The 15,264-nt window shown below is 39.5% G+C and overlaps 1 protein-coding gene across 1 annotated transcript in view; it reads right to left on the bottom strand.

Moving 5' to 3' along the window:
• Positions 1-8,200: 8,200 nt before the first annotated feature.
• The window catches only part of SERPINB7 (serpin peptidase inhibitor, clade B (ovalbumin), member 7), a 40,889-nt gene continuing 33,825 nt past the window's right edge, over positions 8,201-15,264 (bottom strand). Inside the window, exons 6-8 of the mRNA XM_012645278.1 lie at positions 14,254-14,396; positions 11,392-11,538; positions 8,201-8,882 (exon numbers count right to left, since the gene is read on the bottom strand). Of these exons, the coding sequence (XP_012500732.1) occupies positions 8,484-8,882; positions 11,392-11,538; positions 14,254-14,396 (689 nt within the window). The 3' untranslated portion in view covers positions 8,201-8,483. The remainder of the gene's footprint in view (positions 8,883-11,391; positions 11,539-14,253; positions 14,397-15,264) is intronic.

Below are 15,264 nucleotides of genomic sequence, written 5' to 3'. Positions count from 1 at the left end.
AGAACCGCTGTGGGGTCTATGGCTTCTTGGGATTAGTGCTGGGACTAGGATGAGAGAAGACCAGAGGATGCAAAATTTAAGGAAGTACCGACTGCTGTGTGACCTCTGTGCTTGTAGGACCCTGAGACCCTGAGAGTGAGCTTCCCCTTTAGAAGGTGCCACCCTTTGTGTAATATTTAACGACCACTTGCACTCGGGGTCATTTAACTACAGGACCAGCACCTGAGAGTCAGTCACTTCTTAAATTTTGTACCTTAGGGCCGTATTCCTGGCCCTGCTTGGGACGCCTGGACAGGGTTTTGGATACAGAAGGCAGCAAGTCTGTATTTTTGGTGGCCATACTGTCATCTTATATAGCACTACAGATACTTTAAGGGGCTTCCACTAAAGTACTGGAATTACAGGGATTCTCCCCTCATTTGCTGTGGATGTGAATGGAGCCCTTCAACCTAGGACAGTAAAAAAATCTGAGAAGGATGCCTTGTTCATCCTGCATGTTTTAAAAGGGGAAAGAAACTCATTGTCGAAAGTTTCCTAAAAAAAAAAAAAAAATACACATGGAAAAGAAAACTTGATTATAGTTGCCGGGTTTGGGTGAGAATATTAATAGGAAAGTCATAATCCTTTTCTTCTGAAATATTTAAATTATATTGTGGCTTGCCAACATCCGGAGGCCTCGCAGCAGTTTTCCCAAACTAGAGGTGTGGTTCCAATAAAACAGCCTTAAGAATTTCTACACAGAGAAATCATCTCAAAGAGTCAGCTTAAATAATTTGTCTGGCTGGCTGGTTGACATTTCATAGGAACCAGAAGTTTTACCACTTGCTTGGAAAGCCATATGTATCTGTTGCCGAGTTGTCACAGGACTAGAGTGTCATACAACTGGGAAGGCATGGGGGAGGGGGCAAATACAGGTCATATGGGGCTGCAGTCACAAGAAAGTAGAAATAAATGTCAGGATGCCACTCTGTTTCTGAGAGCTTGTGAGACACGGACTTATGGTTTTTACTCCTCCCTCAACTGTTTGAGAAGCCTGTCCCTGGTAATGTATGTGGGTCGCTCAACAATCAAAAACCATCCCCTGGCGATATCAGACAATTCTAATTAGATCCACAAAATCCAAGGAGCATGTTTGCTCTGCCGAAGAGATAATTGGTTGAAACGGCCAATCATGGGTCCTTATCGGAGAGAGCTTTTAAACCAGACACACTTTAGTACTAATGCAAACTTTGTCTTTTGCTATATAGGTGGTAACTTACTTGACTTCTCTGAACCTGTGTGTATAAAGTAGGGAAAACAGCAGATACCTTACATGGCTTCTGTGACCACTAAATATGACAATGAATATAAAGCCTCTAAATAGAAAAGTTATTCAATATTGTTATCTTCATCCACCCTTTTAAGAAATATAGATTTAGCTCAAAAATGAGTCATAGATTTGATAAAGTATCAGTGCCAAGATTCATTTTACAAATGGGGAAACTGAGATAAGCATAGCAGGGTTACATGGCTTGCTCAAGTCCACACAACTAGAAAACACCAAATTCAGAATTAAAACCAAATTTTCCCAATTCCCTGTCCAGCACCTTTCTCCCTAATTTTCCAGATAGAGACACACCTAGAAAAAGAGGATCTAAATTTTGGTACCGCATGGCACAGTTTCTCCCTAGGTATTTGTAGGCCTTAACAAACAAATTAATCATTCAGTCTCAGTTCTGTCATCTTTAAGATCCTCACCTTAACCTGAGAATAAAGATTGGCAACAGGAAAGGCTCTTTACAATACAGGAAAGCATGACATCGAAGTGTTCACTCAACAGCTGGGAAGAGAATCACAACAGCTTCTAATAAATGTGTGTCTCCCGCCCCACCAGCTGCCCCCCAGCACCATGGAGCTTCCCATAGCCTTTTTCATTTGGTTACACCTAAATATTTTCTCCTATACTTTGTGAGAAATGTAAAGTCATCACCAGTTACAAAAATCATCTCAAAGAGGGTAGAATTAGGGTCTAAATTCTAAACAATTCTAAACCTTGTCTTCAGGTCGGTCAGTTTTTCTTGGTGAGCCCAGAGCCGAGTCAGTAACCCACGGCCACACCAGCACTCGGCACGTGCTCCTCCCCAGCCGTCTTAGAATTTGGCTTCACCATTTTCCTTGCATTGTGAAGTGATTTACAATATTTATACAAAGAACTTGCGCAGGGACACTTGTATGAGGGAAGGGGACAGTATTCATCACGCTATGGAGAGAAATGAGCTTATAAATGACTCTGAAAATTTTCTCTAGGTTCTCAAACAAACACACCCTGAATCAGGTTGTCCACCAATTTGGAGAACTTCGCTTCCCTCACATGCAGTCTTAATAAGGAAGATTTGGATTCAACAAGGAAGAGGGAAAAAAGAGGAGTTCACAAAGAAAACAATTCTATCAACTTCACAGAGACTTTCATTCATCTTCAGATGATGTTCCCTAAGAGACCCAAGGAACAGATATTTTTTTAAAAAGTTAGTAATTCATTCATTAGATGGCTAGTGACAGAACCAGAAGGTAATTTGCAAAGAGAGGGCTGGGTGTGGTCAATGACATCTATGCTATTATTACCGGTAAACACCCTTAACCTAGGAAAATTTACCAGTTTCTCTTGCCTATAAAGTCTATTGTCTATAAAGACTCTGACTAATAGCTAGGAGTGAGGGGGCGTGTCCCTGCCCATTGTCCTGGATGTTTAAAGGCACAGATCACTGTATGTGGTCACCCCCAGAGCCCTGGTCCCACAGGAATTGCACCTGTCCAGTGGTCCATGGCTCTCACTTGGCTTTCTTTGTGCTACAATGCATGGCTTCCACCCAGCATGCCCCAATTCAGATATTTAAGTGGTAGAGATTTTTAACCTAGAGACCTATGAATGGGATTCAGGAGCTCTTTGAATTTCTTAAAATTATATTCCTAAAGTCTTGTGTATGTGCACTTTTGTACTCTCTAATTTGATTCTCAAAGAGAATGTTTATTTCAAAAAGTAAAGGATTGTTGCAATAAAAGCCCTGGTGGCCTTACACAGATGGCCCTGCGGTCCAGCTCCCCCTTTCTTCCTCCATCCCCTCTGCTCCTGCTGCTGATGCTGCTGTCATGTAAAGATTGACGCACACTCGGTCTAGGTGGAATCTTGAGGAATCCTCCTCCCTGTTTTACTCCTACATTCACTGAGTCACAAAGTCCTGACCAGTCAGGTCACCTCCCAAATCTGTCACCTTCTTTCACTCTATGCATCCCCCAGGACTGCCTTCAGTCCAGGCCTCCTTATTCTCGGCTGGACCACGGGCCAGTTCTCCTTGCCGGCAGTCTTGTGACATTCTAGCCCTGTGTCTACACAGCAGCAAACACATCCTTCAAAAATGCAAACCTGAGAGGGTCATCCCCCTCCTTAGGGCCCCTCAATGCCTGTACACCAAACTTGGAACAAAGACAAACTTCTCACCTAATGTCCAAGGCCCACTTCTTGCTACCCTAGCCTACCTCCCTCTACCCTTCTGGACTCGACATTCTGCACTTGCAGGAGTCTATAATGACTCTGACTAATAGCTGGGAGTGAGGGGACCTGTTCTCTCACTGTGGTCTTTTACTACTGGGACTTGGAATATGCTGTCACTTCTACTGGACCCCTGTTTCCTTCTCCTCCCATTCTTCCTACTCCTACTTATTCCTCCAAGTCTCAGCCAAAGCGTCCCTTCCTCCAGGACGTCTTCCCAATCTTTAGGACAGGTGGAGACACCTGTGCTTCCTATTGCCATAGCCCCTCCAGCCTCATTCACCATGCGCATCACCCTGTTTATTCATGTGCAAATCAGACTCTCAGCTGTATCAACAAGTCTTGTCTCAAGAGGCACACTTGGAAAAAATGTTCATATTTTACAACGGATTGTTTTTAAAACATCTAGAAAGCATTTCTCCTCCCTCCACATTTCCCTTCCCATTCTGATTGCTTTTCCTTTCTTCCCAATGCACTAACTATATTGAAGTGTATTTGTTTGCTTTGTTTAACACATTGACTGCCATGTGAGTTGTATTTAACTCACGCTAGTTTCGAGCCCAGGGCCTCGTGAAGCATATGAAGACTCAATTCTCTGAAACAAATTCAATAAGTATGTCCTGAGTCACGTACAACTCAAGTGACATGAAGTGTAAAAATTGATTATAGTGCCACATGAGTTGCATATAACTCATGCACAGAAAACAATAAAAAATAACAAATTTTTCATTAAATTAGAAAGGATCATTTTGTTTTGGGAGTTTTTATTCTATTTTCGTAATAAAACACCATGGCCCCAGGGAAAACATTTTTTTTCTAGTGTGTCAGTCAATGTGTTAAATTACACACCAATCATGAGACTCAAACTATTTGTAAAATATTAGTCACTTTAGTTTCACCAAAGTGTTCTCATATTGAAAGCACAATGGTGTTCTTGTTTTGGTTCACAATGCTGTAGGCAAGGAATAGGGAGAAGAAAGGAAAATCAAAAACATGTCCAACAATGCAATTAAGTTCTTAAGCCAGCTTGTTCCTTCTTTTCAAGTAAGGTCTCTGTGGTTTTCTCTTCTTGAAGGTGCTGCTGGTATCTAAAGGGAAGTTTAGGTTTATGAAATAGAAATGAAATATTAGTGTCAAAAGGTTCCTGAGTGATTAAAGATTCTGCTTTGCTGTGGATGAGTAGAATCTATCAGTCAGTGAAGAGGTATAGAATGTGCTAGAGAGAAATTACAAAGGGAGCAGAATATAACTAACTGTCCCTTCTCTCAAAGAGTTTATTATTAGGAGAGTTTATGTTATTGTTATTATGTGACTAGCAGAACACAGAGAGTTCTCAAGGAGCCCCTGGTAGAGGTCGGAATGAGGCCAGCAAGGGCCCCTGTTGTCTGGCCACCGTCTGACTCACACTTTGTTTGATTTTGTTAGGATCTTACGGGAATTTTTTCATTTAAAGCAAGGAAGGTATACCTGCCATATGCCATTTCCTGCCCTTAAAGTGTTTATGTCTAACAAGACACACACACAAATATGCACACACACATGCACATACACCTAAGCAAAGCATAACAAGAAATTTGGACACAGCTCCCATAAAATGATGCACAATGTGTTTTTGAGTCCAACTGAGTCCAACTCTCCACAGAGAACATGAATGTGACCAGGTTCTTGAATAATTAAATGGGCATCATCAAACAATGTGGGGAGAATGTGCCAGTCAGATGGGATGAGCTGAGCAACACGAAAATGGTGGCTTTGGTTTTCAAACAGCACAGGGTACCTGCAGGTTAGAGTCCTTGGCAGGGAGGGGCAAAACAAATAGGAAAGGAAGACAGTATAAAATTGTGCAAGGCTTTGAATGCCATGCTAGAGAGGGTAGACTCTGTCCTCAGGTGGCGAAGAGCCATCAGTGTTTTACATGAAGGTGACTAGATCTGATCTGTGTTTTAGGAAGATAACTGGCATTTAGAGATGAAAACATAAAACATCTTCACAACTTTTGGTCTAGAAGTGAGAGAGAAATAAGAGTCACAAGAGGCAGGCAGACCAGATAAAAGACCAGTCCAGAGAAGGAATGCAGCCTAAACTAGGGCAGTGCTGATGAAAGAGGAGAAAAGGAGAGAAGGTCAAGAGATATTTTAATAGTAACACCCATGAAAAGTTCCAATGGGAAAATGAAGGAAGATACAAGATGATCTTGATGTTTTGTGCTAGAGTTTTTTGACAATACTCATCTTTGACAGAGAGTGGGCCCCCAAGAAGGTATAGCAGACTCAAGGAAGATGGGGGATGAGTTTTATCTTATACATGCTTAGTTTTACTCTGTGACATTCAGTCGGATTGACGGAGGAAGCAGTTGTGAATTTGGATGAAGTTGAACATATAGATGGCAATTATTGAAGCCATGTGACTGGAGGGGATCATATATAGAAAGAATTTTAAGAAAAAATAAAAAAGTTTTAGAAACATCTGTGGCTAATAAGCAGATTAAAGAAATATGACCCTAAAAGATAAAAAACCATCTTTGTATAAAAAGAAATCCATTACAAGATTGGCAACTTGATCTTATACTAAAGTGGTCCCTGGGGGTCTTATTTCTACCCCAAATCACACTCTTGGGACTAATGACTACATTTATTTTAAAGACACACCAAGCACCTACTACATGTCAAGTATTGTTCTAGGGATGTGAAGATGCAGAAACAGATCAGACACAGATACTGCCCCAGAAAGCATGAACTTCTATGGTAAGGGAGGAGCTGAACAGCTGTTGCCTTTGCACCCTTTGAACCTGATGTTTATTGATGATGTTCAACAGAAAGGATCAATGCTTCCACAAGTGCCACAGTTTCAGAAGCGTTGCAAGTTGTGAAAGTTCCACCAGACCAAGGATAGATCATGACTGCACAATGTAGCCCCTCTCTGAATGAGATGGGGCCTTTAAACAAGAGGTGGAAATATGAATAGGACCAAACAACCAACATTGCAAAGAAAATTTGCATTTAGTTTTTCTATGCGGAATAGTCTGAACATTGGTGTTCCCCCAAACTCATAGGTTGGTACCTAACCCCCAATGAAATAGCATTAAGAGGTGAAAACTTTAAGAGGGGATTAGACATGAGAGCTTCGCCCTCAAGAATGGGATTAGTACCCTTACGAAAGAGGCTGAAGGGAGCTACCCGGCCCCTTCCACCCCTTCCACCATGTAAGGTCACAGCAAGAAGGTGCCTTATGAAGGCAGGCCTTCACCAGACATAGAATCTGCTGGTGCCTTGATTTTGGACTTCCCAGCCTCCAGAACTGTGAGCAATAAATTTCTGCTATTTATAAATTACCCAGTCTAAGGTATTTTGTTATAGCAGCCTGAATGGACTAAGATGTATGCTATTTTTTTTACACATCTCACTTTCACTCTTTCTGTTTCTTACTTTAAACACCAGTAGCTTTGAGTCCCACCATGGCTGTCCAGAGAACCCTGTCAGCATGGAAAAGTATCCATGCTTATGAACTGTGTGGCCACTATCAGAACACATGCTCCTGTCTCCCATTTCCTGAGGGATATGCTATTTTTTACTAGTAATAGAAGGGAATGGTAATGCAAAAAATCAGTTCCTGTCCCAAAACATACCACTGCATACCAGTTAAATTTACTCTCCATAAAGGTCCCTGAAAGGCATAATAGTCATTACAGGTGTTGCAGGTTAGTGGTTAAATTATTTTGATCAAGGGGTTTTCCACATCTTTCAAATCATATCGAATTTACTCGTTCATACCGTATTCATGGATTCCATAAGAGTTGTTGAAAATCAAATATCTGCCAGGTCTAGTACTAAGCACCATGATGCCATGAAATAGGCTACCCCTGATTTATATAGCTCCTATTCAGGTAGAAGTCTTTTGTGATGAAAACACAATTCAGTAGACTTATTGTTTATAAACTCCTAAGTAAGTTCAGCATGGTATACTGATTCTCTATTTTTAATCTATTTATAAAGTTACATATGGCTTATTATAAATATTCATATGTGCAAATCATTTTCCTATACGAATTTAAATCCTAGTATTTAAAATTAGCTCACCAGCCCCTGTATCTATAAAATAAGTAACTTTATGTGTAATAAATTAGTAACATTGAACCAAATAAAGCGTATTAAAAAAAAGCATTCTTTCCTTTCGTTGCTTGCTTGGCTTAGAAAATAAAGAAAGCACTAGTGTCCCACAATTGATCAGAGGAGAACAATCACATTGGACATATGTGTTTTATTTCTTTATTCTGATAAATAGAGAAAAAACTTGTAAACTCCATAGAATTTGAAACAATATACTGTAAATAACAACTGCCAACCTTTAAAAGATCTTTAATATTTGAAAAACTATGTATATACTCAGTATTATCAAGGAAAGGCCAAAAGATGTCAACTTGAAATTATTAATGAAATATTTTGGTTTGTCCCCAATCCCGTCCATATTTTTTAATATCTAGATTAAAAATCCGTTTAAAATTAAAGTAAACTCTAATGTCTTCATAGATCAACAACGAAAAGTCATCCTTCACATTTATTTCTAGGAAGCAGTTGGGTTTATTTCCTTGATCTTTTACAATGAAGCTAGGTTATCTGTGATAACTGTAGAGTTTCAAAAAAGATTCCTAGGGCTGCTGCTTCTACATTCTCATCACCAGTGGGGCCATGGGGGAGAATGGTAGACATGAGCATGTGTAGAAAGACAATGAAATTAGAAATGGGTGAGGCGAATGGTGGTAAAAACACTAAGAGCAGGGATAAGGACAGTCAACCAGGTGTCTGAGAAGGGGCAAGGAACCAAAATCACTTGCTGACCAATGTTAGGAAGAAACAGACTCAAAGGAAACACCGTACATTTCCAGTAACGCTCAAATCTATTCACTTGTGGTGGTTCTGTGATGTGACAGGGACTACTGTAACGGAGATCCATTGGATTTTCAGGGGCAAGAGACTTTGCCACTAAATAAGATGATGTCTTCCTTCGTGATGAAAAATAGAAATGGGCGGTCGGCTCTGAACACCGTCGACTCAGGGAGCTGCTTTTCCACGATGTTACTTCCCGTGGCAGCAGAAGCCTCGGTGCCGTCCTCGGTGACTTCTATGTACGACTTGTGCATTAGTTTTGACACATATAGACGACCTCCTGAAGCTATCCCAGAGAGATCAGCTCTGGACTCATCAAAGATATCTTTCACCCCTAGGGCTTTTAAATGGTGTTTGAGTTCATAATTCTTCTCTATCTTGAACTGAGGAAAATACACCTCAACGTACTTCGAGGTCATTTTTCTTGGATTGGTCCATTCCATTAGATTCCGAAAGTTCAGTTTATTTTCAACCTGTAGAAATAATTAAAAGGTAATTTAGAATCATTTGGTTAAGTGACAGATGAAACAACAACTGCAAAGGTATATGGTTTTCCGTAATTGTCTCTTCCTGGATATTTGTATTTAAGCAGTGAATGGGTCCTGGGGGGTATCCTCAAAAGGGAAGAAGATTAAAATGAATAGTTCAAGTACTTTTTAATAAATCACATATTTAATTTGCCGTTCTCTGAGAAGGCATGAGTTATTTGCACTTCAGGGTAATTCCGTTCTCTGCCCACATATGAACAATGGGCAAGTATCCCTCATAATCAAGGTGTAATAATGGACAGGTGAGGGAATTTGGGAATCAGAGATCATCAAAGGGAGAAAGAAGCTCAGCAGTCATTTAAATTAGTGTTCTTGACCATTTGCCCATCATGAAAGGCAGAGAAAATAATAACGTTTGCACGGCTTGCTGGAGCAAACCAATGGAACCGTAGGTGGCCTGAGTCCAGTCCTGAGGGTTTGGGTGATCAATACGTCCAGCACAGTCATCCACACTGTCTGGGAAGCTTGGATCCAAGTCGACTCTCCTAGTCAGCAGATGAGACAGCTGAAGTTCATGAGGGTGTAGAGAGACATGCCCAGGGTGCAAGGCAAGCAGCCTTAGTTACACAGCTAGGAGCCCATCTCTCTCTCCAACACCAATTGCTGTCCTCACAGATTCACAAATTGAATTCACCAACTCTTGACTATTGAGAATTGATCATAAATTCTTTCAGATTTAGAATGAGAAGATTTTTCATGAGCATTGTTTAGAAATCTTATATAAGGACATTTCTTCTCAAATTCAGGCTCACCGCAATCCTAAACAAATTTTTACCAGCATCAAGCTTGCATTCTTATCAAGGATCTAAATTTATATAGTCAATTTTAGTCTAATTTGAATTTTCTGTGTGTTAATTATCCAGTTTGTGGTTAAACTGTAATAACTTTTTATACTGAGTTGGATTTTTTTTTTTCGTTTTGCCCACTGACAGCCAACTTCCTCATCGTTATCTGGTTATGTAGGATTATGTAGGTATTTAGAATTATGTGGTATGTAGGTTTGTACTAATCAGATCTGAGCATTATTAGGTAAATCTATTATAGAAAAGGAAAACTCAGATGATAAATAGAAGAACAAATCTATCTTTTGAGCTTGTTTTATCTGGGTTACTTTTTTCTTTTGTAGATTATTTTAAGTTAAAATAATCAATATGTGCTAAAATCTGATTGCTATGAAGATTATACTAATGAATAACTGATTTAATATGAGTAGCAATATTTAATGTGGTCACACTTTAGATTTAACTGATGCCAATTTTATGACATTTCTCTTGCATCTCATGTCAAAAAAGGACATAAAGATGAAAACTTAATGACTGAAAGTCATTACAACAATTCGGTCATCTTTGTTTAGATAGAAACTGTCTTTCCAAAGCTTTAAAGTCACGTTTTTAAATCATAAGAAAAATATGGGTAGAAATAATGCCTCTGGATAGTAAGGATATCTATTTCTTTATATTCTTTCTACTTTCCAATTATTCTACAATAAACATTCATTGTTTTCCAAATCAAAATAAAATAAATATTTTAAAATGTAATTATATTTTAGTGTAGCTGAGGTACATACATGTGTGTGTACATACAGACACACACTCACAAATATGCATATTTGTACACAAATATCTATCAGACAAATTGGTTAAATTCCATGAGCCTCTTTTCCCTATCTCACAGGGTTGCTGTCAACATCAAATGAGAGGATATAAATGAAGCTCAGAGCATGTGGACTGGCATGTAGTAGATTCTCCATGAATGACGTCTATTACTCCTTTGGATTGGGAGAACGGAGAAGGACGATGAGCATAGGCCTCTGAGATTGCAGGTCCCAGACTCAAAGAGCTGAGTTCAAGAGGAAGAAGGGAGGAAGAGGGCTGAAAGAAGATCAGAATCTGAGATGCGATGGCGTCCGGTTCACATGGCCCCCACAGTCTGCCCCTTGCACTGTGCACGTCTGCTTCTCCTGCCACCGCAGTCACAGGGAAGTCCTACCCTCTGCTTTCCACTAGAGACACAGCAGCACAGAGTGAAACCGTGCATTTTAATTCTCAAAGTATCAGGACTCCAACATATCATACCTTCCTGAAGATGCTTGGTCTGCCAAAATGTCAGTAACACGTAAAAGATTGTTTTCATGGCCAAGCACCAAGAAGAACTAAACGTGTGCCTTTTGACTCCATAGCTGAGATTTGAGAGGGTTCTGACTTTATAGCTATTCAACCAGAATTATGATAAAATGAGATAAGTCAATCTCAACATCTAAAATGGTATCTGGCACATAGGTACTCGTTAAATATTTGTCAAATAAATGAATAAGTGGGTGAGTCTCTAATATCCCAACAATGTGAAATCTTAAAAGTTTATGGATGAAAACACAATCAACAGTATTCTAAAGTCTTATTATTCCCCAAGAATGAAAGTGACAGCAGTGACTTACTTGTGATAGGTCATTCTCCGGCAGCAGAATGTACATGCTTATGCCACCGTTGTATTTGAGCTGAAGGACCTGCATAGATGGGTCCTGAACAACAGACAGATTGAACATCCGTTCTTGATGCATCATGGCAACTACTTTCCTAGGACACTGAAAGTCCAATCACACACACAAAAAATCATTAATAATCCCACCTCGTTTTACTTACTGACCAAGTATAATATTTTTGTATTTTGCTCAGTTGATCCTGTAGATTTTTCCTGACTTGTTGCCGATAGTGATTGCATTGGTACATGTCTTAGTGGTGAAAGCAAAGACTTAGAGTTTGGCTCTCTAAGTTCAAAACTTCCTCACCGTGTGACCCTGGGTAAGTTACGTTACCTATTTGTGCCTCTATTTTCTCGTCTATATCGTGGGGATGATAACCGTCCCTGCTGCATAGGATTATTGTGAGGATTATGTGAATTAATATATCTAGCACTTGGAACATTGCCTTGTTCTTAGTGCTTTAACTGAAAATGTCTATATTACAATGAAAAATGAATGCCTTAGATTTTTTCTCTAATCTGAAGTAAAATACAGATTAGTACTACCAAAATTATGCAATTTAAGACTGAGGTCTTAGAAAAATTTTCAAAAAGTCCTGCAAGATATTTGGCAACATCTCTCAAATTAACTAGGGCAAAACCTAATGGCTCTTATCTTGAGAATACCATTTATAGATGTGGAGACACCATAGAGCTATAATAAACTGTCTTTTTCCTAATGTTGATTTATGATCTGCACACTCGTCGACATTTCTGTAATATCCTACTTTAGGACAAAAGGTTCTACATGGGGAGGACAAATAATTCTATGTCCTTGAGCAAAAGGTCCTTCTGCCTCTGAACAATTGCCTTTTTGACTTTGAGTCCAATCCTCAGAAAGAACACATGTGGAGCATCCACCTGCTTGGTGAGGCAGGCCAACAGAATGGAGCCTGGAACCAATCAATGGAGGCAGGGATGTCATAGCCACAATGCCTCACTCCTACACTGCTGCAGGGAAAGAATCGCACAGCCGGGTTATGCTGGAGGTATAACTTCACCAGTTTTTAATGCAATGGAACCAACACTGACATCAGCGATCTAGATTCTATAACCTGTGACATTGGAATCTATCTGTTATAGCTATATTATATAGGGGGTGTGAACCAGCAGAAAGAGAGTTTAAAACTATGTTGTTATGTAATAGTACTTTTTAAGCTAAAAACTGCTTTAGGAAAACAAACAAACTCACCCAATTCAGGAGACAGGGAAACTTTATGCTTTGTTTTCATTGTTGATAACGAGGTAATAAATGCAATTTACTGTAGACCACATCTACTAGGGTAGATGTGGAAAACTGAAAACTCACATCCAAACTTTGTAAGTCCCAGGCACTCAAATTCTAATACTACCTAACATGCTTTATATTGCAACTACACAGAAAATATAAGCTCTGTCTTACAGACAGAGCTGTATTTTACTAGGATTTATCATATTTTATTATTTGTTCATATATAGTTTTCAAAATATTTCTGTGCCCATCTCTTTCTTCCCCCAGAGATACCTCCATCATAACTTTGCTCCACTGGGTCGGTAGGACACAGAGCAGGGCTGTCCTGCAGTCCTTGCAGGCTACCTAAAGTGCATCCTTGTCCCAGTTCTACTCTGCACTCAAGTGTTCCTCCCAAAGAGTGACCACACCTGCAGATATGGCTGCCTAGGTAACTCTCTATTCTCGACTCCTGACTCACTCAGTGATCTTTAATGGCTACCAGCTCTCAGCACTCCCATGTCTAAAACTTCTGATGTGGGAAAATGTAGAAAGAATATTTCAATAGATGAGAAATACCACTTGAAAAATAAAACTATTTTAAAATTATTAATAAATTTAAATTTCTCAATATAAAAGACTGAAAAAAATTTAGATATCAACTAATTGAATCACTTCATTTTACATGTGAGGAGGGGTAGGTCCACAGTGGTTAAGTTAATTTGCCTACCACAAAGCAGCTTCTACGAAGCAAGGCAGGGACCCCGGCCCTGTATTTCTGACTCCAAGGCCTTTAATATCTCTACTCTACTAAGATTACTATGTACAAGGTGGTAAAAAGCCAACAAGATGTTTTAGATATCAACTAATTGAATCACTTCATTTTACATGTGAGGAGGGGTAGGTCCACAGTGGTTAAGTTAATTTGCTTACCACAAAGCAGCTTCTATGAAGCAAGGCAGGGACCCTGGCCCTGTATTTCTGACTCCAAGGCCTTTAATATCTCTACTCTACTAAGATTACTATGTACAAGGTGGTAAAAAGCCAACAAGATGTTTTATGAAGGTCAATAATAAGATGTTTTAGATCAAAAACAGAACTAAATGAAGAAATAGATATCACTTCTCCTTGGAAATGTATAATACAACTTTTTCCCTTATAAAGGGAAACACATCCCTGCTTTGACTCAAGAAAATCATTGGGAAACAACTCTAATTGTAGACCCTACAGTTAAAATCATGAAAAATGAAAGGTACACTTTTGTCATATTTTCCTCTTATGGGCTACCAACTAAAATACCTTAAAATACATTCAATACTTCTTTCAATTTTGAGTATATTTTAAGAACTTCAATTTACAGGACACCCTTGGTTGTGTGTCCTAAGCTGCATTAGGGAAATAGAAAGTTTGCTTTATAAAGCAACTGACCATACAGTATTGGTGACACAGAAGAAAAACATGGGTAAAGAAATGGTGAACCCAGCAATTGCCTAGGTAAATACAATTTCCTGCAAAGGAATACTGTCGGGGGAAAAGAGTCCTAAGTTAAATAAGAGATTTACAACAAACCTTGGGAGATTTGAAACGGCAATTTATGGTTTCACTCTTGGTGAAGGCTGACTCCCATTTGCCCTTGAAGTACACAGCATTCACCAGCACCATGACAGCAGATGAGCTGATGCTACCTTCATTAAGCACACTCTTGATTTTGCCTTTTAAAAAAGAAATTGAGGGCAAAAATATTAATTTTTGATGTAAATTCTTGTAAATGTTTTTAAAGGCCATTAATGGGCATGAAGTTTTTTCTTCTCACATAATAATTATAATACTAATAAGAATATTAGTAGTCACCTATGAGCAATTAATGTTTCTAAGTCCCTTTGATGCAATAATCCTCACAATATCCCTGTGAGGTAGCCACTATTATTGTTTCCATTTCCTGTTGAGGAATCTGAGACACCAATTCTTTGAGACAGAGAGAGATTATGTAACATGGACAAAGTCACACAACAAGGGAACAATGACAATAGGATTCCAACTGAGAAAGACACTCCACCAAGCCCCTGCTTATCGGCACCAAACTGCCTTTCCTATATTGACTAGGCCACCTCTGGTTACTACAGTACTTTGAGTATAATTTAGCTCCAACCAGTTGAAAAGGTCAAACCCCTCCTTCATTCTACATTAATGAGATTTTTGCTAGATGCCATGTACTATTCTGGGTACTTGAATTACAATAATGAAAGATATAGCCCATGCCCTCACTGGGTTAGGTTTAGGGTTAGAGTTATAGTCTAGCATATGGGAGTCGACAACCAAAGAAGCAGTTGTAACCCACCAGTAGCATAGAAGTGTGATCCACGCACTGTGGGAGCACAGATCAGGGGCACCCAATTCTGTCTGGGGCTGATTTAGTTGGGGGAAAGTTGAGGGGCAAGGAGAACTTCTATAAAGCATAGACTCTTAATTCAAAGACATGGAAACCTAGAAGAAATATGGAGGCTGGGCGCGGTGGCTCACGTCTGTAATCCTAGCACTCTGGGAGGCCGAGGTGGGCGGATTGTTTGAGCTCAGCAGTTC

This window comes from Propithecus coquereli, unplaced genomic scaffold, assembly GCF_000956105.1.
Source record: "Propithecus coquereli isolate 6110/MARCELLA unplaced genomic scaffold, Pcoq_1.0 Scaffold229, whole genome shotgun sequence".
NCBI lineage: Eukaryota > Metazoa > Chordata > Mammalia > Primates > Indriidae > Propithecus > Propithecus coquereli.
This window is presented reverse-complemented; position numbering and strand designations above follow the sequence as displayed.